Source organism: Macrobrachium rosenbergii, chromosome 39 (assembly GCF_040412425.1).
Source record: "Macrobrachium rosenbergii isolate ZJJX-2024 chromosome 39, ASM4041242v1, whole genome shotgun sequence".
Classification (NCBI taxonomy): Eukaryota; Metazoa; Arthropoda; class Malacostraca; order Decapoda; family Palaemonidae; genus Macrobrachium; species Macrobrachium rosenbergii.
Window position 1 is genome coordinate 1,715,702 of NC_089779.1, and position 26,037 is coordinate 1,741,738.

At 39.1% G+C, this 26,037-nt stretch overlaps 1 protein-coding gene across 7 annotated transcripts; it reads left to right on the forward strand.

Moving 5' to 3' along the window:
- The first annotated feature begins 258 nt into the window (after nt 1-258).
- LOC136825632 (uncharacterized) lies at nt 259-21,492 on the forward strand. 7 transcript variants are annotated; one of them, XM_067082249.1, is made up of 13 exons: nt 375-648; nt 4,824-4,997; nt 5,229-5,540; nt 5,771-6,003; nt 6,730-6,928; nt 8,799-8,909; nt 9,374-9,586; nt 11,152-11,278; nt 14,021-14,101; nt 15,053-15,271; nt 15,720-15,811; nt 20,501-20,805; nt 21,188-21,328. In XM_067082249.1, the coding sequence occupies exons 1-13, from the start codon at nt 562-564 to the stop codon at nt 21,192-21,194; spliced, it is 2,160 nt and encodes a 719-aa protein (XP_066938350.1). In that variant the 5' UTR covers nt 375-561; the 3' UTR covers nt 21,195-21,328. The 7 variants fall into 7 exon arrangements, with proteins under 7 accessions (XP_066938348.1, XP_066938350.1, XP_066938345.1 ...); XM_067082244.1 differs by having other exon boundaries at nt 396-648; nt 20,558-20,805; nt 21,188-21,492; XM_067082245.1 differs by having other exon boundaries at nt 419-648; nt 20,582-20,805; nt 21,188-21,380.
- Nucleotides 21,493-26,037: the final 4,545 nt, after the last annotated feature.

The window sequence follows — 26,037 nt, forward strand, 5'->3', positions numbered from 1 at the left end:
ACAATGCATCAGGTTTGCGTAGACACCCACAACAGATATCTATATGTGTTTTACTCTACTTAACTCAAAGAAAGGCTAAAGGAAATGACAATTTACAAAAGTTAGTTTTATACAAGTATTCCGGCAAACGTTCATCTCAAATCTAGACGAGGTGAAGTGACAACTTCGACGTCGACTGATTGTACATAAACTTCGAAAGCTCCACTGCAGCTGAAATCCGAGAAAACGGCTTATAATCGAGCCCAAAGCCTTATAATTACCAATATCAATCGCACCTCCGTCCCGAGAGCGGCTGGCATCCAGATCAACCGGGTCAAAAGCCGGACCGTGATTGGCCACCGGAGGGAGTGACGTCAGGGGTGCGCGGGTCCGTGCAGGGAGGTTATTGCCGCTTCCCCTTCCAGAGGCTTTGGATCGGCTTCCCTCCGTTGCGCCTTACCTCTTACTACGGTCTCCCTGCCCGACTCTTCCCGCCCTTGGAAGGATGCTGGGGATGCTGGCGGCCTGACGAAGGAGCGGTGTCCCAAAATAGGCCACGACGCTAAGGAAGCTCTGAGGAAGATGGGCGGAGGCACGCAGAAGGGCGATTCGGAGAGGCGATCCTCGGTCCTCTCTCTCGATTCCGAGGATGAGAATAAATTGGTGGAGGTGAGAACTGGCTTTTCCGTTGTACTAATTAGGTGCACTTCATCCGCTTGCGGTGTGTGTCGCCAGCGTGTTGTTTTAGCTGGAAGTTTAATGAAGTTAAGAGGCAGTTATCTATTATCAAAGATTACTGTTGCAAAGTTGTTCTCCGGAATGAACGTAGAAGAAACGTTAATGGTATCTGATCGAGTTTATTCACCTCTGACAAGTGGCCACCAGGAATGGTGTTTCGAGAAGATTCAAATGCTGAATGTGAACAAAATGCCATTAGTTATCATTCGGAGCCTCGTACTGCAAACTACAATGTCACTAAAGCTGTCATTCCTGAACCTGACGATGAATCATATTTACTTCTCTCAAACAACTGCTTTTACCAAATTACGCAAAAGATATTCTAAAAATGAAATGGAGCTCATTATTCGAAATGAAAGTGTCCCATAGGCATCCCATACGCTCTGGCAATAAGAGGCAGAGAGCGAGACAGGTTCTTATCAAAATTTGGTTTCTCTAGGCGAAATTTTCCCTTAGTAGCAATATGATAATTACTAGATTAAATTTTGAAATCTGACATTTCATTAAGAAATCATAAGAGACATCAAATGTATAAAGTGCATGTGATAGATAATATATATATATATATATATATATATATATATATATATATATATATATATACACATATGTATATGTGTATATATACATACATATCATGCACCTGGTAGCTACACCAAATTGGTGAGTTGCAACAATGAGGAAGAAGGACCTGGGGCCAGCACCTTCCTCCCAAAACACTTGCTGAGTACCGGAACGAAACAACTTCCGGAGTCATCCCCTCTACGGCGAAAAAGCGGGCGCTGAAATCTAACATTATATAATATAGATACGGTGGATAAATGAACAGCAGGGACAATTCTATAGCTGTCTTCTAGAGAGCAATTATCGCGGCCAGCGAAGACGCAATCAGGCAAATTCCAACAAACTCTGAGCGGGAATTCCCAACAACCTCTGAGAGGGAAATTCCCAACAAGCTCTGAGCTTGAAAGCTCACACTGAGTATGGAGTCAATGACAGTCAAACCTCGGGTGCTTCTTAAGAACTGAGAGGTTATAGTAACATCAAAAACAGTCACCGATTCATTACCAATTCCCTCCAGAGCAGGATAAAACGCCACCTAACATTTTAGTGAGGAAAAAATTCTTTGCCAACTCCATACTCTTGTAAATGGCTCGTTATAAACAAATTTCTGAACATCGACAGTTGTGAAACGAACCTTTAGCTTATATTTACTTCTATCTATATATACATACATATTACATATGTATATGTATATATATATATATAGATAGACAGATATAGTTATATATATATTTATATATACCAGCCTAGCTGCATAAGTATATATATATATATATATATATATATATATATATATATATATATATATATATATATATATATATATATGTGTATGTGTGTGTGTGTGTGTGTACATATATTGTATATAGATACATTCTGCTGCCAAAGAAGAAGATAATATGCTAATTATCATTTACTGTCTCAGCTTGAGACATTTTCGGTCACTTCGCCATTCTCACTTGCCTTATTGCCTCAGCCTAGCTTTCTCGTCCTGTTATCGAACAGATTCCTAGATAATTGATCGACTTAGTCAAACTGTCCATTTTCCCCACTGATTAGAGATACTGCGACAACTTGGCAGTCTTTTAAATTATCCTGTCTTAGAAGAAAATAAATTTCATACTAAATTCAGTGAAAACTAAGTGAAATGAACTTCGCGCTCAGACCCTGAAACAAGAAATCTTCGGACAAAAGTAGCTGAATCGCAGTTTCCTTAGTCCTAGAAAAAAAAATGGTATTAAATGACTAAGGGGCTTCGCATTTGCTCATATTTTGTGTAATTCCATATTTGGCTTTTATAATAATCTCGCCTCGAAAATATGCCAGTACCTTCCACAAGCGAGCATGCAAAATCGACTATACCAAATATAGGCCACTGCTTCCTTTCAGGCGCTGACACCTTGGGCAGGTGACTGGCACGTATCAAAGAGAAACTAATGGTGCTTTCTCTTTTCTTATGCTATATCGATTCTAAGTTTTTAGCTCGGGCAATAGTCGCCATTTCTGGATGAGGGTGGCATGGTGGAACGACAGGTGATATGTGTTTAACTCAAGAAAAATTCTACCCAGTGAATAAAGAAAAATTCAAGAATTCACTAAAATGCAGCAATAACACATGATATTCGCTGGAAAGCTACCTTCATTGCCACAAAGAGAGTCATGACTGTGGAAATGCATGCGAGTGCGTAACGTGGCATGAAGGGTTGATAATAAATGGAGATGAAATAGGTCTAACAGTACTGAGCAGTTCTCAGTAGCGTCGCCGCTTTGCAGACGGGTAGCCTTATGATTACCCGGGAATCGAGGAAATGGAGTAGTGGGCCCTGCGACTTTTTCGTTCATTATCCTCATAATGGTACATTGTACAGCTTATACTTGCTGAAATGGGCACAGGAATTCTTCTAGAAAATGTGGAATAACATTTCACAGGTCAGCAAAGGATACTGAATTTTATTCAGTCATTTTATGTCTGATTAGCAGTTAACATGTCAACATGCAGTATATTTTCAGCATAGGCTATCATTGTGGCAAGTAAGTGCAGTGGCAATTTCAATTCTGAAATCAGAACAACGTTAATCTTATCTATTCCACATGATATAAAGTAAAACATATCTTGCTCATTATCAAAAACGCGTAGTAATACTCTAGGCCTATGGATTACTGATTGCGTCAAAAAGTCTCGCCTTTTAAACATGTTTCTATGATGCATAAGGGCACCTGATGTATTTTTACAGTCATTAAGAATTCTCTCCAGTAGGAGGTCTGCAGGATACCGTCTATGCCATTCTCAACCAGGGGAGAATTGTGACCACAGACTGGCAGGCTCAAACTGGCTCTAGGACCACTACTGAGCGGTCAGGCTGGACTTTCTCTCAGCTACCTTGTGTGTTTGGTGTTGGTATTTTGTTACATATTATCTGGAGTGCACCTTTTGAAGCAGACAATTTTGGAAAGGGAGAGATGGGGATAACACTCTGATATATGGTGAAAGGGTGCGTGGGCCTGAAAAGGTTGAGGACCACTGGTCTATGCCATCAGCTTTTCAGTTTGAGACCTGCGGGAACAGCGTTAGAGTTGTTTAATAACAGATTTTATCCAAAGTGATTTCTCAACGAAATTCCAAAACGTCACAGTTGATGAGAGCATTTCAGGACGACCTATATCAATCGTGGAAAGGTAGTCCTATTATTTAATTCAGAGTAAAATTGGCAGTAACTCTCAGGTGTAACAAATCCTGGTTCAATTTATGTTTTCATCAAACGATAGCAAGAAAATGAAGTTTGGTATCCTAGGCAACAACTATATGCCTGTTCTAAGTAAACTTAACCTCGATTATATATGAAAATAATTTTTCTATGGTAAAAGTTATCGAATCCTGAGGCCAAGGAAAAATATAGCTTTGAAGAATGGTAATAATAAAGAGAAAAAATCTTGGCCAAGTAAACGTCAGGCCGGTGGCTGATTCGGCAGATATTTTTATTATTTTGTCCTTCTTTCAAGAACAATTTGACTCAAATAAGAAAAACGTTTTTCTTATGTTAATTATTATTAATAACGCGATTTAAGTATCGTTCCAAAGGCTTAGAATAGAAAGAAATGAACTTATTAGCTCCTTCTGTCGTCATAACCATAATATTTCAAAATGTAAGGTAAGGTAATGGTTAATTCATCTTTAATACATATATATTCTAACTTAATTAGCTCTTTCTGTCTTCATACCCATAATATTTCAAAATGTAAGGTAAGGTAATGGTTAATTCATCTTTAATACATATATATTCTAATTATAATCAAACGAAGACAATGTGCTTTCTCGCGTTTCGTCTCTACAGTAGAGCACCGCTCGCTTGGACAAGATGTCCCGACGTAGCCGCCAGAGGTCACGCGCTCGGCAAGGAGAGCGCCACTCCTTGCTATTGCCTCTCCTAGGTGCCAAGGTGCCAAGGTGCCACACTTGAGGCAAAGAATATGAACGAATGTTTTCAGGACCCAGCGGTTTATAATCCATCACTTTCACCTCTTCTCCAACGTCTCTTCCTCAGGTCAAGACAGGATGCTGTGGGCTGGACCCCACAACAGGCAGGGGCAAACAGATCCACTTGGCACAGATGCTGTTGCTGCCCTTCGTGCCCATCATGGCCCTCATCATACAAAATGGGCTCAACATGGTCAATGTCCTTCAGTATCAGTACGAAATGCAAGAGACCATTGATCAGGTAATGAGAGAGAGAGAGAGAGAGAGAGAGAGAGAGAGAGAGAGAGAGAGAGAGAGAGAGAGAGAGAGAGAGAGAGAGAGAGATTGTTACTAGAGGAAGTATAGGGAGTCACTAATGCTGCAAAATATAATCATTGAAAGTAAAAATATCCGTGAAATTCAGTGAGGAAACCAAAAAATGAAACGGCCGTTTATAAATGCACCCCACCTAAAACGATTAGGCGTCCGGCAGGTCCAAATCAGCACGGGTTTAGGCAACGTGACGGAGGCTCTGCAGTCCGAGAGGGCGGAAATAGCCTTCTACCTCTTCACCAACGGGTCGGTCTTCCGGCGGAATCTTTCGGAGCACTTCGCCTACACCAACTCCCTCATCGATAATCTGAAGTGGCCCAAGTTCCGCATCGAGGATCCCCTCTTCAAGAACAAGATCCTCTTCCGAATTCGTCTCGACGACTTCCGCGACAAAATCACGAAGTTCGACACTCCCTCCATCGATGCCGGAATCCAGTTCTACAACAGGGCGAATTACATCTTCTTAGATCAGGTACGCGGCAGACAGTACGGACAATTTTTCCTTCCAGACTGACAGAAAACATCGACTTTTTTCATGTCCACAGAAACTACAGTAAGGCTATCGATAATGAGGTCAATTACACAGTAGTTTGAAGCAGATTGCCCAAATCTTTGATTCTAAAACTGAATTTTTTCGTACCAAATAGTTTTTGAATGTTACTTCCGCACCACTTTACTAACCTTTTGTACCTCTGACATTAGTTAACGAGAGAGATCAAAGAGAAAGACAGTTCCGGTGTGTGGCGACCTCTTCTGGCGTACAAAAACCTCATCCGGGCCATCGAACACTTGGGCATCTCGATGGTGTTCGGAGAAGAATATTTCGGGAGAGGAGATCTGGACCACACCTCCTACCTGAACTTTGTCACCAACGACGCACTGGGGCAAGATTTCTTGAATGCTAGCAAGAGCTTTGCTTACTGGATCAAAGACAGGTGAGTATACTTTAATGAGACTGTGAGAAACGCAGTGTTTGTAAGTTAAGTTGCCTGGCTGATTGTTGAAACGGACCTTTTTATCAGCTAAGACCTTTTAACATGCAGCTTGTGAGAGTCTGTTGAAAAAAAGACACAACTGAATGTACCAGCTTTAAGATGGTTTGTTTTTAGAACTATTCTGTTGAAGTGTTGTTGGGTCTAGGTAAAAGAAAACCACACAATGCTGTAAGGTACTTGAAATGGAGGAATATTTGTCATTCTTTTACCAAGACACTTCACACTTCAGATATTTCAAAGTTAAAATACCGGCTAGCAAAGTAGAAACAAACTTCAAGTTGCAGTTCAGACGCTTTTTGTTTCCAACCATGTTCTTAAATCACGGACATTCTCCACTTTTCTCCTTCCCCATTTCATCGTATTAGACCTTGTTGAAAAGTAATTTTTATTTGTTGAAAATGCATTGAAAAAAACACTTGAAAGATTCCAACAAGAATGCTGGTATATAGACCTTAATCACACGCCTCCACACTTCCTGCAGTAACAGTTCAGTTGAACTGCAACGCAGGACTTCTGTCCTACTTTAAGGGGTAGCACTGGGCAAGAGCCCACGCTGGCACAAGGGCAGCTGAGTCTAGAGTGAACGAACGGACAGCACGAAGAAACGTCTTCTGTGACAGTTGTGCCTTGAAGATAGGCTGCACTAATTATAAAAATTCTTTCCAGGTACCTTCAGCTCCAGCAGACCTACTCATGGTACTCCAACATCACCCGGAGACGCCAGGAGATTATCAACAGGGTAAAGATTGAGCCAGATTTTGACAAGGCTACAGAGTACTTCTACGCCATGCTGGGCTACTTGGATGCACTTCAGAAGATTCAGTATGAAATCAGGTTCAGGATTGAGCAGACTATACTGTCAGAGGTAATTATCACCAGAGGGCATATTGTGTTTGAATTCGTCAGGAGTAAACGTCGCCACTGACGACTTTCGTGCATAGGGAAGAAGTAGAAGAGATATGGGATTACATGTGACAGGGGGCAACACATGGTCTTATTTATGATTTGGCGGCTGTAAGAATAAAGCATACCAATGGAAAAACATTTGATTGGATTTGTCAAGGGCAATTTGGATCCAAGTAAACATAATGTCTAAATTATATCAGACACTATCTGATAATATTTACCATCATTCTTTTGTACAGAGCTGCATAACCTGATTTTTTTCATGAAGAAAACATCACCAAATAACAATTTATGAAGTACATACAAAATGTTAACATTTGCCCAGAAGCCTCAAAATACCAAATACAACAACTGGTAATTAATAATGTATTTTATCCACAGCTTGATACTTGCATTTTCGGAGACACTTAGCACATTTATTAATGTTCTTCTCTGCTTGTCAAGAGGAAAACAGTTTCATCTTTTGTTCTGTTCTAGCCAGCGAGATAAGGTCCCTACTGACATTATTTACCGTTTGCCAGACGTTAAATACTCTTACCATATGTTCTGTCCATGTTTCTCAATATTTCATGGACACACTCAACAGGCAATTCAAATCAATTCTCTTCCACCTGTATTTGGTGATGTGCAGTCAACACTAGTCTCCCTTGTTAATCGTTCCGTCATCCGTATTACTTTCGCGATGAAAATCCTGCCCTACATCTTTCATGTTATGCTAAGCTATGTTATACATCTATAATTTTTTAGCCGCCTCTGCCAGCCTACCCTTTGTGCGATGAGACAATGATTCCTTTCTCCCTTTCCTTTGGAACTTTTCAATAATCTTCTATAATAATAAAATCTGAGCGGATCTTTCTTGTTCGTCCGCCCTGGGTGGGGGCTGGGTAGGTATTTCTCACATGTATTTAAATCCTGTAACATTAAACACTACTTGGGAGGGGAAGGAAATCAATAAACTATGACATCACTGTAGCTATCACACACACACACATTATATATATATATACTGTACAGTGTGTGTATATATATATATATATATATATATATATATATATATATATATATATATATATATATATATATATATATAATATATATATTATACATACAATCATGATAGCTCAGTGGTAGAACGTCGACTGGAGTTGCTGGATAAGTTCTGCGTCGTGGGATCGCGACCGGCAGTACCAATCCATTTGTCACATAAATTCCCCTTCGGTGATAATTCCCTAACGGGATACTCCCGAGGTAGCGTGAATTTGATATTAAGCGACATTTGTAGCTTCATGATTGTATATAAATCACGGTGTGATAAAAAATTTCATATATACATATATATATAGTATATATAAATATATAAATAATCATTAATAAGCATTCCCATCACCGTCATAATTTTTTCGTTTCCATTCATAACGCAATAATAACAATTCTTGCATATAATGAGAAAGCAACCAGCTCCTAATTTATTCTCTGAATGAATCATAAAGAAGCAATAAATCAATAGATAACTAATTAGTCTATTATATGGCAGGGACGCGTTCGATTGAAACTAGTGGAACTAGTTAGGCAAACGCGTAAAACTGTTACGCCATGTTGCAGGTGGAAAAATCTTTAGAAATGACTTGAGCTTCCGTCAGTATTGTAATTTATATTACAAATTACAATACTGACAGATGTATTATAATATAATACATCTGTCGCTCAGTGAACTAACCGTCGCTTCAGTTAGGATCAAATAAAAATCTACTCTACCGGTCAGTGACACCGATTCTGGATCATCAGGCCTCCAATTGGTAAATCTATTTTCATTTGTAATCCATTTCCAGGTGACGTCATCGAACAGTCACGTGGTCGTTGGGATAGCCATTTTAGCAGTCGTCCTTCTCATTTCACCTGTAATTATCGTCCTCGTCAGGATGGTCACAAGGACTTTACAAGTAAGAAAAATCCAAAATATAATCCTTTTTATACTTTTCTACATAACAGAATAAAATTATATGATAAACGTTGCCATTATGCTAGAAATTTCATACCTGAACAGTTCTTTTAGATGGTGACTATGCGTACCGATATCTTAAATTTTTCAACTCAAGAATACCTTTACTATTTCAACAGAAATGTAAGGGTCTTTGCGAAATTCGAGTTTTGGTCCTAATTTATCTAAGAAAAAGATTTTTTCTTCAAGCAAAGTAAATGTTTTATGGGAGAAAATTGCTTCCGTGCCTCGACCTCCTGTTGATCACTTCTGCAAAAACCCTTCACATCGAATAGAATAAAAATTGACAGAACAGGATCCTCCAATTCCCTGGTTTAAACAAAGAATCCCTCTATTCCCAGCAAGATACACTGTACACGACATCACTGCACTGGTATGAATGTTGTTCTCTCCTTAATTGAACAGGCTTTCACAGAGACGCTACAGTACAAGACTTACGAGTTAAGGTATGAGAAGAAACGGTCAGACAAACTCCTCTACCAGATGCTGCCGCCGACTGTCGCCCAACAACTGAAGCAGAGAAAGCAAGTGTCGGCGGAGACCTACGAATCAGTGACGATCTACTTTTCGGACATAGTAGGGTTCACCGAGCTGGCTTCTGAGAGCACACCCATGCAGGTAACGCTGTACTGCTCTGACGAGGCAATGGCCTGCTTCAGAGAGGTTGGTTAATGGATGTCTGGAGTGAGGGATATGTGGTGCTGTTAAACATGCTCCCGGGGAGTAGATTTTGGTGGGGAACACTTGGGTCTACAGGAATTGGGTAAAACCTCGATTAACCGAGACTGAGAGAGGACAAAGTCAATGGTACCAGACTGTGTGCTCAGCTGAGCTTGTAATTCTTTCTGTGACAGAAAGATCCCCATTAAAGAAAGGGAATATATAAGAGACTGAAAGAGCACGAAGTTAATGGTACCAGACTGTGTGCTCAGCTGAGCTTGTAATTCTTTCTGTGACAGAAAGATCCCCATTAAAGAGAGGGAATATATAATTTTGGCTTCTCCATTAACACCTTCCTAGAAGGAGAAAATAAAAGTGTTTCCTACTTTCTACCCTGCAATGGCTTTTGCCAGCGATCCGATTAGCGGTAACTACTACCCAGAACCATGTAATTGCACTGTTATGTGACGATTCAGAAAGTCAGGCATTAGTGACGAGTTAAGTTATTATAATCTTAATCAATGATTTGACCATAATTTGCATCAAGTCCACGTCATAACATATTCTTTTGGAATAAGGACATAAATTATATAAGTTTTCCTTATGGAGCCAAAGAAGAGAAAAGAAAATGTAGCCCAGGCCAGACTTTACAAACGTCTGTTAAGCTTGCATCACACTGTACACTGTACACTTTCACAGTAGCAGCAAGACTGCCAGGCAAATTGTTCACTGTTTTCTCAAACACAAAGTAAAGTTTCTGAGCTTGAGAGAGAAAAATGCCTAATGAATGCTTACCTGTATTGAATACTCTGATGTTAAGTTACATCAAAAATGAAGATTGATCCTGCTAAACACCGAATTGCAAGATTTTTATTTTTAAAGGCGAAAAATATATGGCTGTTACCATCTTCTTGAGGGAATAGAAATGATATTTAAAGGGACAACAGATTGTTTAAACCTTTTACACTATCATACAGAAACTTGCCTAAACATATAAATATAATACAAAATTAAACTAACATGAATGAAAAGGATTACAATTTCCCCAGACAATTTATTTTCATATTTTTCCAGATGATGTTTTAGTTCAATACTGCAGTTTTTGGGCTTACATCTGCAGGCAGACCTTTAAACCAAAAGTCAGACTGCCCAAATAAAGTGAAGAGACCAATAATATAAATCGTTTCATCCTTTCGCCTGCGCCACAATGACTAACCTCTCTGGAAATGGCAAATTTACCCAGCAGAATCTGTATCCCGATCTCCCACACATCATTACTTGTCCAAATGCGAAAAAAAGACTTGTGTCTAAAAAAAATGCTGAATCCCTTATTTCTATAAATTCTGGCTCACAATCACAACTTATGATATTACTTTCACGTAAAACGGGAGATATTTGGACGGGGAAATTGCCACTTATTCCTTGTCATTTCTGAAACTTTTAAATAGATTCGGCAACTTCAAAACTCTGGTCGTTGTCGGGAAACTTTAGAACTAATGTTTCTGATATTTGCTCACTCACAGGTGATTTCCCTACTGAATGCTTTGTACAAGATGTTTGATTCGCGTATTGAACTGTATGAAGTATACAAGATTGAGACCATTGGAGATGCATATATGGTTGCCTCTGGTTTACCTCAGCGAGGAGAAGGTAAGAATAAAATTTTAATTTTGCTTCCACTAAAAAACTGAGTAGAATAGGATGGAAAAAAGATTGTGGGTACATCTAAGCGTCCTACTGTTCGGAGACACGTTGCAAATAAATAATGCTCTTTGCTGGAAAAAAAATAAAGGTGACTAAATTCTTGAAATTGTTACTTACTGGTCAGAATGATCTACATTTCTTTTTTAAAAAATGCGTATCAACATAGAATCAATTTACTTGTATAGACACATTAACAAAATGTTTGATGACTGAACAATACACCTAAACCCCAAACCTTTCCCATATTTGAAAGCTCTCGTGCAGGATATTGTTATTTTACGGTCTGGTAATTCACTCAACTCAGACGAACATGTTGGCATATCAGCAAAAAACACCACCAATGATTTACTTTATTCAAACATTAAATTCACTGGAGAAACAAATTCACAGTTAATGTACCCGTTTCTTTCATATTTAAAATACAACTCTACAGCTTTTTCTAATAGATTTGTACAGCTACATAACTGTGGACTGGTTTCTCCATTTTAAAACTCATGCTACTCTGAGTATTTTTCAATTAGCCTCATTCATACCTACAGCATTTCACCAAACTATTTAACTTCTCAAAAACCTAATTTCAGTTGAAACTAACAGTAGGGAACTAGTGTTGCAGCACGACTCAGAGGAATATCACAAGAAATCTTTTGGGTCCTGTCTTTCAGGAACATGAATGTAGCCTACAGAACATCTGTATAAACTTACCATAACAAATAATGGATATGTATTAGAGCTGTAGTATGTATATCAGGTAGCGGGATTGTACAGTTTCTAAATTCCTCGTCGGACGAGTTGGTAGAGTTCTCGACTAGCACTCTGCTAGGCCCGAGTTCGACTCTCCGGCCGGCCGATGAAGAATTAGAGGAATTTATTTCTGGTGATAGAAATTCATTTCTCGGATTCCACAATAGGCTGTAGGTCCCGTTGCTAGGTAACCAGTTGGTTCTTAGCCACGTAAAATAAGTCTAACCCTTCGGGCCAGCCCTAGGAGAGCTGTTAATCAGCTCAGTGGTCTGGTTAAACTAAGATATGCTTAACTTTTTTGTACCGTATCTAACCTTGATTGCGACTGGTAGTACTACTACATTTCAATCATGTAGTACAGCATTCCCTTACTATAGATGATATCACCCTGCTACACCAAAACATGTCTATACGTGTCTACTAGAGTAATATCACATTCCGATGCCAAATAGGACCCTCACTTATTACATCCCAACATGATCTGGATTTTGGGAGCAACAAGCAGCTCAGTGTAGCAGCAGGTTCTGACTATACCTAAGGATGTTTATGACCTGGGCCAAATAAGACTCCAGTCTGAGAGATTTGCTAAGGTTGTGGTAAAGTAACTGTACGGAGAGGAGATGGATCATTCTTATACAGAGACACAAAGATGAAGTAAGAGGACATGGCATATCAACAGATTATCTAACCATTAACCAACATATATTTATTACATTAAGAACCTGAAAAACTGTTTCCTGTAAAATCAAAGATGAATAGCCACAAGTTGAGTTGCCCCGTCCGAACATTAATAACCAATTACTGTTTTTTTTTCTTTTAAGAAACTCACTAAAAAACTTTTCTTTCTGCTACCTTACAGTGTGAGATATTGCTTTCTCGTGTTTGGCGATAAGCATTTCAGACTGTTATTCTTTATTACAAAATTTTCATGCAGAAATATTTGTAGACATACCTTCTCTTTGTGCGGAGACTGTACAAGTCTTAAAGGATTTGCCCCTGTATAACACTGCAACATTTTCATCAGACAACTAGGTAAAATGTATCTAAAAACTAAATATAATGAGTATGACTCCTCTGAAATCCCCAAAATTACATTATAGAATTCCTAGATCATGCTAGCTGTCACTAATAGCTAGCAACTCTGTGATATCAAGTGCAGAGCATCAACCTGTTTTTATAAGGTTAAGATTTAAGATTTTGAGACACCAGTCTTTTTAATGCATGATTACAGAACTTTCAATTATCATCATTCCTTTGAATTCTTTTATAATACTGATGAACTGGCATAAAGGTAAAATGATTTCAGCATAGAGAGTGGTATTTAAGAAGACAGTACTGTGGCAACTTTCAGTGACAACCTGATAGATTTAACCATCTGGTGTTTGAAGTCCTAAACACTGAAAATACCACTCTTTATGAATGGTCCAGTGATTCTTGCTTTACTCTCATTGAAAAGAGGTGGTGAAATAGTCAGATTCTCATACTAATACAGTTCTTTCTGCTGAAAACATCTTCCATCAACTACCTGGTCATTCAGTCATCATCATCATCATCAGCTTTAGCTTTGACAGTCCTGTTTACAATAAAAATTTGGAATGATTGAGCGACGGTTTTACCTAAACTTTGCAGTGTTGTGAAGTAATATTAGACATAACCTATGCTGAGAGCAGAGTATGAATTCATTTAACACATTTCATTTAAAAGCGCAGGGAAGACTCAGTTTAGGAGCTAACAATTGTAAGTGTTAATGATATAGTTAATAACTGTTTTAACATTATCAACAATATTTTTTGGCGTTCTCTTGTATGTGCTATTTCCTGCTACTAGATGTAAGATCATAGCTACTAGGCTAAACAAAAAAGTTCTAACAATCATGAACTGTTTCAATTATGGGTGGAATGGCTCCAGAAAGATCTCTACCTTGAGTGTTTCTTTCTCTCTGTTTAGATCAAATCAAGAGATCTACGAACCTGGACCGCCTAGTTTACACGCCCCCTGTCTACAAAATAATGAGTCATACGGGTTTAGGTAAAACTTAACAATTTAGTGGCCACTGTGTCAGAGTCCTAACTTCGTTGAATTTTGGTTAAAGCAGATTTTATTACAACTCCTCAAATACTTTAAGGTTCTGAAAGATTTTGTGTAGCTATGGAATCACTGCACCTCACTATGTCAGAAACCAGAGAATTTTGTCAGTTTACTACATGGGGACTTCCAGTTCCCTGAACAGGGCAGCTGAGCCAAAATCTCACGCAGGTCAAGGACTCAGAAGTACAGTAGTAGTCTATCAGTACTTGTCCTGCTGGTATTAGCATTATCCTTTTCCTTATCTTTCTATATATTGCGATGACAATGCGCTTGGCATCTTGATCGCTCGCTCAATCATTTCAATGACTTTTTGGCTTTTGTGTAGAGAAACAATTTACATGTTGGTGATGGTCAAGACAACGCATTGTCGTCAGCAGCATCACTGTCTTCTTAGCTGAACTCTGCCTTTTGCTCTAGCCTACTTTTAGGACAGCATTGTTAGCCTCACGTAGCTGAACCAGTCTAGAAAGGTCACACCTCCGAGCCCCTTCTCTTTCTCATTAACACGATGTGCTTCCATCTATTTCCTGTATGTGCAGTCTTACGGTATATTCATTACGCCTATAAAATTTTCTGTTGAATTTTTCATTTCATTGCTGTGGAAGATCATTAGTTCTTTACAAGAGTAATTTTATGTGTGCTTTTAGAAGATTTTATCATTATTTGTGCAAATAAGACTGTGACTTTTATATCCTTTAGTCTGTACTTTTCTGCGGGTTTCTGCTCTATATTCATGTAAGCATGCGTATTCGTCTCGCCTTCATTTTCCTTTTAGCTTAGAGTACACCTCAAAATTCCTCATCAGCCTAAAGGCCTCAGTCTCCCGGTATGTATCCAATAGATGTTATCTCTTTCATCACTTTTCTCTTTTTCACTTTACCTATTCACCAGGAAAAGAGCATGCGGCCGAGATTGCATCAATGGCCCTTGACTTACTCCATGCCACGGAGAACTTTGTGGTGCCACATATGCCCGGAGAAAGACTCCAGATTCGCATTGGCATCCACACTGGTCCTGTGGTGGCTGGGGTAGTGGGCTCCAAGATGCCACGCTACACCCTTTTTGGCGAGTCAGTCAACATTGCTTCCAAGATGGAGTCTACGGGCCTTCGTGAGTATCAGCATACGTATTATCTGTGTTTTATTCTCAATAAGGAGTAGTGCATTTAACTTTTTGCTGAGTCTGCGCAATGATGGTGTTTAATTGCAGGGAGAGGAATTCGGAATAATCTGGGATGTCCAAAATTACAGCAACACTTGAAGCTGATCGGTTCATGCGTTCTTTCATTTTGATTCCTGTAGCTCAGCACCTGGTTTTGATTTTCTTTCTGAATTTAGTTTCAAAAGCTCTCACTGCAACGTGAATATATCTAATCCTGACATTTTCTGAGAACCTGACATACACCACACTTGATACTCGTCCATGCAGCAGATACTCTGCTGAGTACGAGTAGTGAATTTACTCTAAACTGAAATAGCTAGAGTGTGATTACTTTTGAAGCAGTTCTAAAACAAACGAGCGGTGTGTGACTTGCCTGTGTGCTTTCTATTCAAAACAGCATTCAAGATACACATCACGGCATCCACCAAGGAAGCACTGGACAAAGTCGGCGGTTTCATCATGAAGCTGAGGGGAGAGATGGAAATCAAGGTGAACTAAGGTTCCTTGTTTGTTATTTTCATTGATTTTCACAAGACTTTTCAATGAAAGAGAAAAGGGAAAATATCAGCAGCCTAAGCAGAACTGACAAGCAAAGACGGCTTTGGAGATATTAGAATGTTACGCAACTGTTTTCTGCATTGTATGAAAACTGGGTTAGGTTGACAAAAATGACTACAAATCCTGTGGGAAAGATTTGACGCTTAGTGACTGGTCATAACATTTTGGAAACTGAATTCTAAGCATTAGCTCTGCTCATGATTTCCCTTTTTTCGTAATTACTGAGGATAATCATTAAGAGATTATATGTTGGTGAGATATAAAATGGAGGCATTGAATATCTAAGCAGCAGTTTTCCAATGCAGAAATATTTAAATATAGAAAAGTTTTCCCTCCAGTTCCTCTCATCTTACTAACAAATTTTCTTGTTTTGTAAGGAAAATTATTCATGTTTTTTTTTCAGAAATAGACCATCCAACCAATTGTTCATATGAACCCATTGTTGACATAAACTCATTACCATAGTTTATCAAGTCCAAAATAACTATTTCTGCCGCCTTTTAACTTGAGTACTTCTAGTAACAATGTTATTTTTTCCTCATTATGATGAAATAAATTCTTCATAAAATCTTCTCTTGAGAAATACTTTTCAAGGCTTCTGCAAGTATGAATTTCATTAACTGATAACAGACAAATGAACAGCACTTAGGGTAGTGTTTCATCTGACACTCAAGTGACGTCATTTAACACATTTCATTCTCATCTGGACACAATCTCTCTCTCTCTGTCTCCCTGTCTAAAATTTCATTGGTGCATGTATGTTTCTAACTATTGATCTCTCTCCTACTTGCCTAATATTTTATCTATATTTATCTATCTATCTTACTATAGATCGATCTATCTATTTATCCTACACATATGTTCATTACTCAACTTGATTAAATAATCGTTTATAATCTTTCTCCTTCTTATACACGACTTTCATGCGTGTAAAATCGTATTTTCTTTCTCTCTCTCTCTCTCTCTCTCTCTCTCTCTCTCTCTCTCTCTCTCTCTCTCTCTCTCTCTCTCTCTCTCTCTCTCTCCCCTACATATCATTATCACTCTAAATCTCATACTACCGTTTATGGTCTCTTCAACTTTCTGCATCTATTTGTCTGTCTCTCATGAGCAAAAATATGACGAATGATGAAAAGCACTTAAAGAGTAGACGACATTGATCCTAGCTTAAGCATGACCATGTAATAATATATAAAGCAGCACCATAGCATTTCAGTAATAGCTAGATCCCCTCAATGATCTCCAAGCATACAGAGAGGCAGAAATGCAACGTTTTTCTTGAATAAGTTGCCACTGACAAACACAGCAGCGTCGGACATGACGTAACAGTAATTCCGAAAAAGAGTATAAGAAAGTAGATGATATCCAGTTTTTTTTTTAACGTTTTCATTGCATTTGGATAGATATCAAATTCAGTACCATTGCGCTAGTTATTTTCTTAGAAAATAAGCTGAAAATCAGAGATTGCAATAACTTTATGTACTTGTAATGGAAAGCATAAAAGGTAGCCTTCATGATTAAGTTCAGAGAGAGTAATTTTTTAAAATTAATGAAGTGGATGGTACTAAAAAATTAAGAAAGTAATAGATTCTATAGACGGGTGTGAACTCTAGCAGAAATAGCTACTGGCTGCTCTGCAAACAAGAGTCCGTGCCAACACATGGCTATCTTAATCTAACAACTTCGAAAGCAACTAGCTGAAACTAATATGACTTTGAATTCAGAATACCTAATGAAGAACCCTATGACACAATGAGAAAAACCACATCAACTTCTATAAAATAAAGACGTGATGTTAACAAGGGGCCATTTATAAGTTCTGTCTTCTCTGTGCTCGACTGGACAAATCTTCTGTCGTGGTCAGTTAAAAGCTTTTAGCATCATGGGTCATCTACTACTGATATTTCATGCCGAAACAATTTGTTGCTTCTTCTGCATCTAGAGTGGCATCTGCTTTGTGTTGTTACTATGGATCATTACCTCATCCATGATTTTCTAACGATATTGTTATTTACCATTACAACAATCACTTAGGAAGCAGAAGTACAAAAATTCAAGTTTTGGAGACGAACTAGCAATTATTTACCAAAAGCAAGGAGGGTAAGCCACAATAAAATAACATCAGTACAGAGTGACCAACTTACATAATACCAAGTTGAAGCCAAAGACTGTTATCGACAAACGACTGACGTTGTCGTCTTGCTGTATGTATTGAAACTGTTCGAGCCTATCGACGCTCAAAACAGGTGAAGCGGCAGCAGCCCTGTTGAATGAGGAACTCCGAATGTAGCTCTGTATAGCAAAGGAAGCTAGCTACTTCGAGAAGAAAAAGAGAGCGCCATCATTCTAGGAAGTATGTAGAGTACCGCGCAGAATGAAATTTTCTAATTGTACTAGTTAAGCAATATCGTGACAACTCTTCCAGAAGATGCATTAATACCATAACACCTCTCCCACTAGCTAAGTTCCATCAAAACATGTTTTCATCACAAGATCTTCACTGGTTACCCATCACTAGATAAAGGGGGATTTCATTTATTCGTTCGCTGATATGGGACTGCAGGTTGTACCTCTCAGTATGTCCAAAACTTCTGCAGAGTCAGCACCTTCTTCTGTTCCCTTTGTGAAAATCCTTTCATCGACACAGTGCCTTTCTTTCTTCCTTCATCCGCTCATGTTCTGTTTTTATTTCTCTTCCTCCGTTCATTTTAACTCTTCTCTCTCTTTCTCCACTTGCTCAAATAATGGTACCCCACTAGGTAACCAATTGGTTCTTAGCGACGTAAAATACGTCTAATCTTGGGCCAGCCCTAGGAGAGCTGTTAATCAGCTCAGTGGTCTGGTTAAACTAAGATATACTTAACTTTTTCTACCTCCCTTTGTTGGTGCTCTAGTTCCAGGTGTTCCATTTACTGCTCCACTAATTAAAATTAGATATCCTGCTGCCGCCAACACTGCATTGCTGGCTGCTCTGAAATCCTACTTTACTGTACCACATTATTCTATATCTTATTTATTCAAAGACTGACAAAAGTGATTTATTGGAGTAGGACAAAAATTAAGTTGTACACATGAATCGGCAATTATTTACAAAATGCAGTGTAATAGAAAGATAAGTAAAATACAACAAAATGTGAGAAGAGCAGAATAACAAGCTGTATAAGAGGCGAGAACTGGCATACAATGAATGCCTGACAGCATCTTGAAGCATTTATTTACAGTCGTCTGATGTATCATAGGCAAAACAGGTAAAGTGGTAGCAGTATGGCTAACCTGGTAATGTCAGAAATACCTCTATTAGGCAAGGGAAGCTAACCATTGCGAGTGATGCAGCAGAAGGGTGAAGCGTCAGTCTTGGAAAAACTCAGAGTGTTATTTGGAACTGAGGGTCGTTGCATGACTCCATAGCAATCACAATCCACATTCCTCCTGTCCTAAGTAGAGTCAAAGACAAAGATAGCTTAAAATCTTTTGGTAAGAGGGAGGAAAATTGTCTCGGCAAACGCCCAATAAATATTTAACATTTTTTTTTCAATCTTTGAAAAAGTGTTTCAGTTAAGGTGACTTAAGATGCATGAATAGGACAGCAAGATGGCTTTCCCTGTTGTGAAGAATTTTTTCTTTAATTATGTACATTATTCTGTAGTCAGTTAACTTACAACTCGTTACATACGACCAACCGTACAATTCCACAAATTAGTCTGAACTTGCCAAAACTTACCCTAATCATACGACCAACCATACAATTCCACAAATTAGTCTGAACTTGCCAAAACTTACCCTAATCATACGACCAACCGTACAATTCCACAAATTAGTCTGAACTTGCCAAAACTTACCCTAATCATACAGATGAATTCCAGCTTCATGCCAGTTCTTCCAGCTGCGTCACAAAGTTGCCAAACGTATAATATATTTGTGAACACTGGAAGATTGAGATTTAGCTGACCTTATCCACACAACAGTGATTAAACTTAACCAAGCTCAGGTTCGACAAAATCAACTCGGTAGCTCACATGAGTAACAGGTATGTCGTAGCTTAGTTGCAAGGGAGTAAGAATATGAAACGAGTGAGAAATGGGTCAGAATGATTTGATATTTGATAGCAAAAGAGGCCTTAGCCTTTTGGGGGCTTCAGGAGCATCTTCGCACAAGAAATTCTGTGTACTGGATACCTGGACCTGTTACATTTCTGCCTCCTCTACGCTGTGGTAGTACATCATCCCAAGCCTATTCTCGCACGCACCATCACCATTCAAACAGTAATTTATTTATTTTACTTCTATATGACAACAGTCACTGCAACTGAATATCTTTGATTGCTCCCATCAGACGATACCTTCACAGTAGCTTCAGAATGACTGCACCGCATAAAACCGAGAGAGTACTTTGTCGTGTACCTGTTTAAATCTCGGATTGATCAGGCAACCAGATGGATTTAGGGCCATTGAAGAATATCTATACTTAAAAATGCAATACAGAGTTAGTATCTTAAAAGTAAAAATGATCAAGTTCTGAAGTAGCTCCAAAGAAAAGAACCGTTTAGCCTCAAATGAAATGCAATAGAACCTTCTCTATAGCCTTGTTGTTTGCCCGAATGACCCTAAAATCGACTTCCAGTGGACCGATCTATCCTCGATCGTCGGACACGGCCACTGTACTCTCTCCTCCTCACAGCTGAGCCAGAGAGTATCGTCGCAGGGTAAGGGATCAATGGAGACCTACTGGCTCATCGGGAAGCACGGCAAGATGCCCGAGCGCAGGGTCGAGTCCGACAAGGAGGAGGAGATCGACGTCATGGCGGAGAACCCCCACACGGACGCCCGGCGCAAGCAGAGGAAGGCGCAGAAGGAGAAGGAGAGGGAGAACAAGGAGAAGTCCACGGTACGCAGGGCGATTGACTCCATCAAGGAACACCTGCCCAAGTAAGGTTCTTTGTTCGGGAAAGGTCCTAATTCAAAACAAACAAACAAATAAAAGGGGTATTCGCTTTGTCTTACAGAGTAGTTTCTTGAAAGGAAAAGTAAAGGCCAGAGATGCAGGATTCAGGTACCTAAATGTTACCCAGGGAAATAAGGACACATAGATTTTTTTTCAATTGATACCAGTTAAAGAAGCCCTTTTATTGCCCCTTCCGATTAAAACGGTACGAAAAAGAAAGTCTCACGTGATCTAGGAAGGAGGCCGCCCATCATCGGAACTAGCAGCATTCCTACCCCCTCGCCTCACCCCTTCCCCGCCCGACCACTCACTCCACTTTACCACGTCAAGAAAAAATTTCATTTTCCCATTTTTTCTTCCATGCAGGAGTTAGGAGGACTGAAACCCCTCAAGAATCCACAATAAGCAGCTCACACCACAAAGGAGGCAATGAAATACCGCCGCTGAAGCGCATTCCACTTGAAAATTATTATTTTTTTCTGTGTGAAGAAGAAGTTTTCAGAATGTTTACACGAAAAGTATGTCTTTGGAATACCGGAAAATAACAAAAAAAAAAAAATTAGTGCAAGGAGAAAACTGTTTCGTAGATATCCGAGCAGGAAGTTTTGACCTCAGGTTACAGAGTGAAGGAAAGTCTCTGTCTGCTACGAAAAGGCATAAAAAAAAATAAATTAGTTTTCTAATTGAAGGAAGAACAAAAGTGTTTCTTGAGTAGAAGGTATAGAGCAATTTCTGTTCTGTGGACAACATCTGACTGATTTTGTTTACAAGCAACTTGGAATCCTCTCTACTTGTTTGGTATAGTTGAAAATGTCTTTTAGTTCTCAAATCTATATAAATATACATATATATATACATACATGAATAGATATCTTGCATAACAAGCACGTAATCGTAGACTTCACTTTATACAGCATTTCGTCATCAACCGTGTGTACAAAATACCCTTACTTTTGATGTACCCAAAGCTGCCCAAAGTCTCAGTTTCCATACATTTGGAGTACTGAAATGTCTGTACCTTTAAAATAGCTTCAGATATCCACGCTTGTTAAATTTCGAGAATTCATCGGTGGAGCAGCGTTAATGTGTGCAATGGCTCTTCACCACTGGAGCAACTTGTAATATAGCTGATGGCATCTCTGTACATAAGTTACAAACAGGTTTTTCATCACTAGAAAGAATATTCGAGGTTATCCTTCCTGTGCCGTAGTTCTGTTAGGGAGGGCAGTAGAAGTAAGCTCTTCACTTAGCTGAATTTGAATTATGCCTCCTGCTGTGGTTAGATTAACTTAGCACATGCGCACTGTGGCATTCTAGTCTATCATGATCAGCACATTTTAATTGACTACTTAACTAACTGGGAATTCAGTGCATAGAATCATTCAAGTGGTATGGATTCTTAACAACTGTAAAATGATTAATCTAGAGAAGGAAAAAGAAAGAAAAATGGGGCACTCCTCTGTAGGAACAAATTCTCTGTCAGTAGTAACAACTTGTTTTTAAAAATGTTATGGACTGAAAGGAGGTTATGTAGCTTCTTCGATCATAACGAAGGCGACTGTAACTTACGAGAGAGCAGAAAGGTGCATTTTTCTCCCTTGGTAACCCACTATGTTCCTCTGAAATGTACTGTATATTCGCACCAAGAATTAAATTAGATAATCATGTTTCACAAACAAAAAGCCTAAGCATTATACTAACGATAACCAATTTTACTTCACAATAAATGCGACGTGAAGAACCCCAACCTGCAGATGGCGAAATTCTAAATTTTCAACGAAAATGCAATTGGACACGATACAAGCTGATTAATCATTTATGCATTTACTTTTTTTTAGTCTTGACTTGATGAAGTTGGGGTTACAGCGGAGACTGGCTACATTCAGTCCCTTGAAGACTTAACGAAGTTGAACTCTCTTAACGTACTTAGCTTCCCCCGTTATATATGATATATCCCCCCTCCTTGGGTTAATTTATTCTTCACCTCTGACCGCAGGTCCTACGAAAATAGCTACCTCTTTCATATCTGGCTCTTGCTTTGTGTTCCCTTATCTCATAAATTTCATCCCACTTTATCAGTGACAAGTACTATATCATGGTAAAACGTTGTAGAGAGCTCCCACCTGTCACTTCTGTCAAGTTTTATGATGGGTGAGTGACAGGACCTTCTGGCACCAGTCAGACCTTTGTGCTTAAACGCAAGATAGGGCCACTCAGACTTGGTGCCAGTGTCAAACTCGTCTGGCCTTTTAAATCAAGATGTCACGCTGAGAAGTTATCATGATATAATTCCTTTCTAGTCTTGTGGGAAATTGTCTTTTTATCTTGACACAGATATCTGCTGCGTGTACATGCATTATCATTTGTGTAAATGCAATAAAAACATCGAGAAGGGATTTCGCTCGGAATACCTCTTTCGGTGAATATCTTCTTGTCAGAGTGAAGAACGAAATCTTGGTATTTTTATAATACATCGTTTTATCTGATTCCTTTTCATATGCATTGGATTTTTTTTATAAGTTACTCATTTATCTTGTTCCTGCTCTCTCTCTCTCTCTCTCTCTCTCTCTCTCTCTCTCTCTCTCTCTCTCTCTCTCTCTCTCTCTCTCTCTCTCTCTCTCAATTAAAATCAAAGAAGTAATAAATGGTTTTGTATCGTGAAGAAATTACAGACTAAAATGAGAATGAGCCTTTTGATATATATGTACTGATGTTTCCTGTTTATTTAATTACTTGAGGCACCTGGATGTCCCAGTAACCATGCTAAAAACCAGTTTTCTATTGAAGAATCAAATGGTCTCTGACTGCTTTATAAAATGTCATTCTGCATTTCTAAACTATCTGCAAATAACTGACTGCATCATAAATCCACTGTTCCTTTAATGAGTCCTTGGACTACACACTTTTAGAATGGTAAATGTCTTATTTAGACATCATAAAATTGCAGAATGACATTCCTGGTTCAGAATGAATAAGTTTATTCACAGCCACGTTTAAAATTTAACATATTATATACACATTTATGCAACATTGCAACATTCTTCCCGAATGTTATTATGAGGAGAACCTGGAAACTACTTTCTAACTGATAATTTTACGCCAGTTCTTTGCTTACGAAGAAAGTCGAGAAGGAAACATAATTTCCCATCCTTTGATAAATATCGTTATCACTGTCTTTGTAAATGAGTGACATCATGAAGGAGTTATCTCAGAATCTCGTCCCATTTAGTTTTGAATAAGTCCCGCACGAAGCCCAGAAACCGCAAACGAACGGACGAACAATTCTATATGTTCTGCACTAGCACGATTTATGAGCATAAACAGTCGGAGAAGCCTCGTTCAGCAGTGTTCACGCGAACAGGAAAATAAAACTGATTGCTGCAGATATTGAGTTTCTGTAAAAGGTTCCCTTACAATCAAGACTGCCATTCTATCACGAAATCTTTTTAGGAGAGGTTGTCATCCACCAGCTGAATGTCATCCACTTTCTGTAGGATTCGCCATACGATTCGTGAAACTGTCACAGTGGCACTGGAATATAGCATGCTCTGTAAAACACCTGTTGAAAGTACAACTGCTTTGACTTTCTTTGTGAATACTGCTGAACGACCCAAGAATTATTTAGGAGTATTTGTTTGTGTGCACTGACAGAAATTCCCACCAACCTTGCCACTTACATCGCAGTGACCATTATGTAGAAAATCAAGTTACTTCACTGTACATAATTACTTTCAACTGTAACAAGTTAGCAAATAAATACTAATTATTTCTTGTTCTTCATTCACCCTTTTTAGGCAGGTTCCAGATAGTGTCAAAACTGGTTTTATGAGTACTACCTTGTTTTATCATATTTCTCGAAGGTCAGAGTAATTGCTGCCTTATACAGACAAAGGGCTGATTACTGAAGTCAGATGCCTTACGGGGGATGTAACTTTAGCCTCAGTTGCCTTGATGGGGGTCCCTAAACCTGGCTTTACACTTAGCCTCAGTTGCCTTGATGGGGGTCCCTAACACCTGGCTTTACACTTAGCCTCAGTTGCCTTGATGGGGGTCCCTAACACCTGGCTTTACACTTAGCCTCAGTTGCCTTGATGGGGGCCCCTAACACCTGGCTTTACACTTAGCCTCAGTTGCCTTGATGGGGGCCCCTAACACCTGGCTTTACACTTAGCCTCAGTTGCCTTGATGGGGGTCCCTACCTAACACCTGGCTTTACACTTAGCCTCAGTTGCCATGATGGGGGTCCCTAACACCTGGCTTTACACTTAGCCTCAGTTGCCTTGATGGGGGTCCCTAACACTTGGCTTTACACTTAGCCTCAGTTGCCTTGATGGGGGTCACTAAACCTGGCTTTACACTTAGCCTCAGTTGCCTTGATGGGGGTCACTAAACCTGGCTTTACACTTAGCCTCAGTTGCCTTGATGGGGGTCCCTAAACCTGGCTTTACACTTAGCCTCAGTTGCCTTGATGGGGTCCCCTAACACCTGGCTTTACACATCACCCTAAATTCCTATTTGCCTTGCTTCCGTTGTGTTGCTGGGTCCGTTGCTTCAGATGCTTACTGGATCCTATGACCAGAACTTCAGACATTAGCGTCAGATTCCTTGCTGGTGTCCCACAGCACTAGCTCTCAATTCATTGCTGGGGCCTTATCCTATCAACGCAAGATGCCTCACAACCCCATATCTCGAACTGTTATTATTAGGAAACTATAATGAGGCATTTTCTATCTTGCTATTTCAGTCCCTTCTCAAGGCACCGGATACCTCAAAGCTTGGGGCGTCATCTAGTCCATAATCATCTACTGATAAACTCCAAACCAATAAAAAAATATGAAATTTAGATATAACTCTTACTCTTGCTAACAAGTAGACCACTTTCTAATAAATTGCACTATTCCTTTTCTATCTTACAAATACTCCCATACTACATGGTACTTTCGGCCCTCTTTTTAAACTAGAAATATGACACACCGTCAATGTAACAATTTTGGGTTTCTTTTCCTTACTGTTATTGACAAAATAACTGGTACACTCGCCGTTTTGACAAGGTTTTCTCTATCCATCCATCTCTCTCAAAGAAACTGCCTATACGCCCTGGTTATGCCTTTATTTTCTAATATGAAGGAATCTAACTATTTATTTGTTTGTTTGTGTATGCGGCCATCTAGTGGTTGCGCATGAAGAACCCTTGTCCGCTGTTCGAATCTTTTTTC

Excerpts from the sequence above, each read along its gene's own strand:
- LOC136825632 (XM_067082249.1), top strand. The coding sequence starts at position 562 with ATGGGCGGAGGCACGCAGAAGGGCGATTCGGAGAGGCGATCCTCGGTC. Across the intron at positions 649-4,823 it reads ATGAGAATAAATTGGTGGAG|GTCAAGACAGGATGCTGTGG; the intron begins GTGAGAACTGGC and ends TCTCTTCCTCAG. Across the intron at positions 9,587-11,151 it reads CTGAGAGCACACCCATGCAG|GTGATTTCCCTACTGAATGC; the intron begins GTAACGCTGTAC and ends GCTCACTCACAG.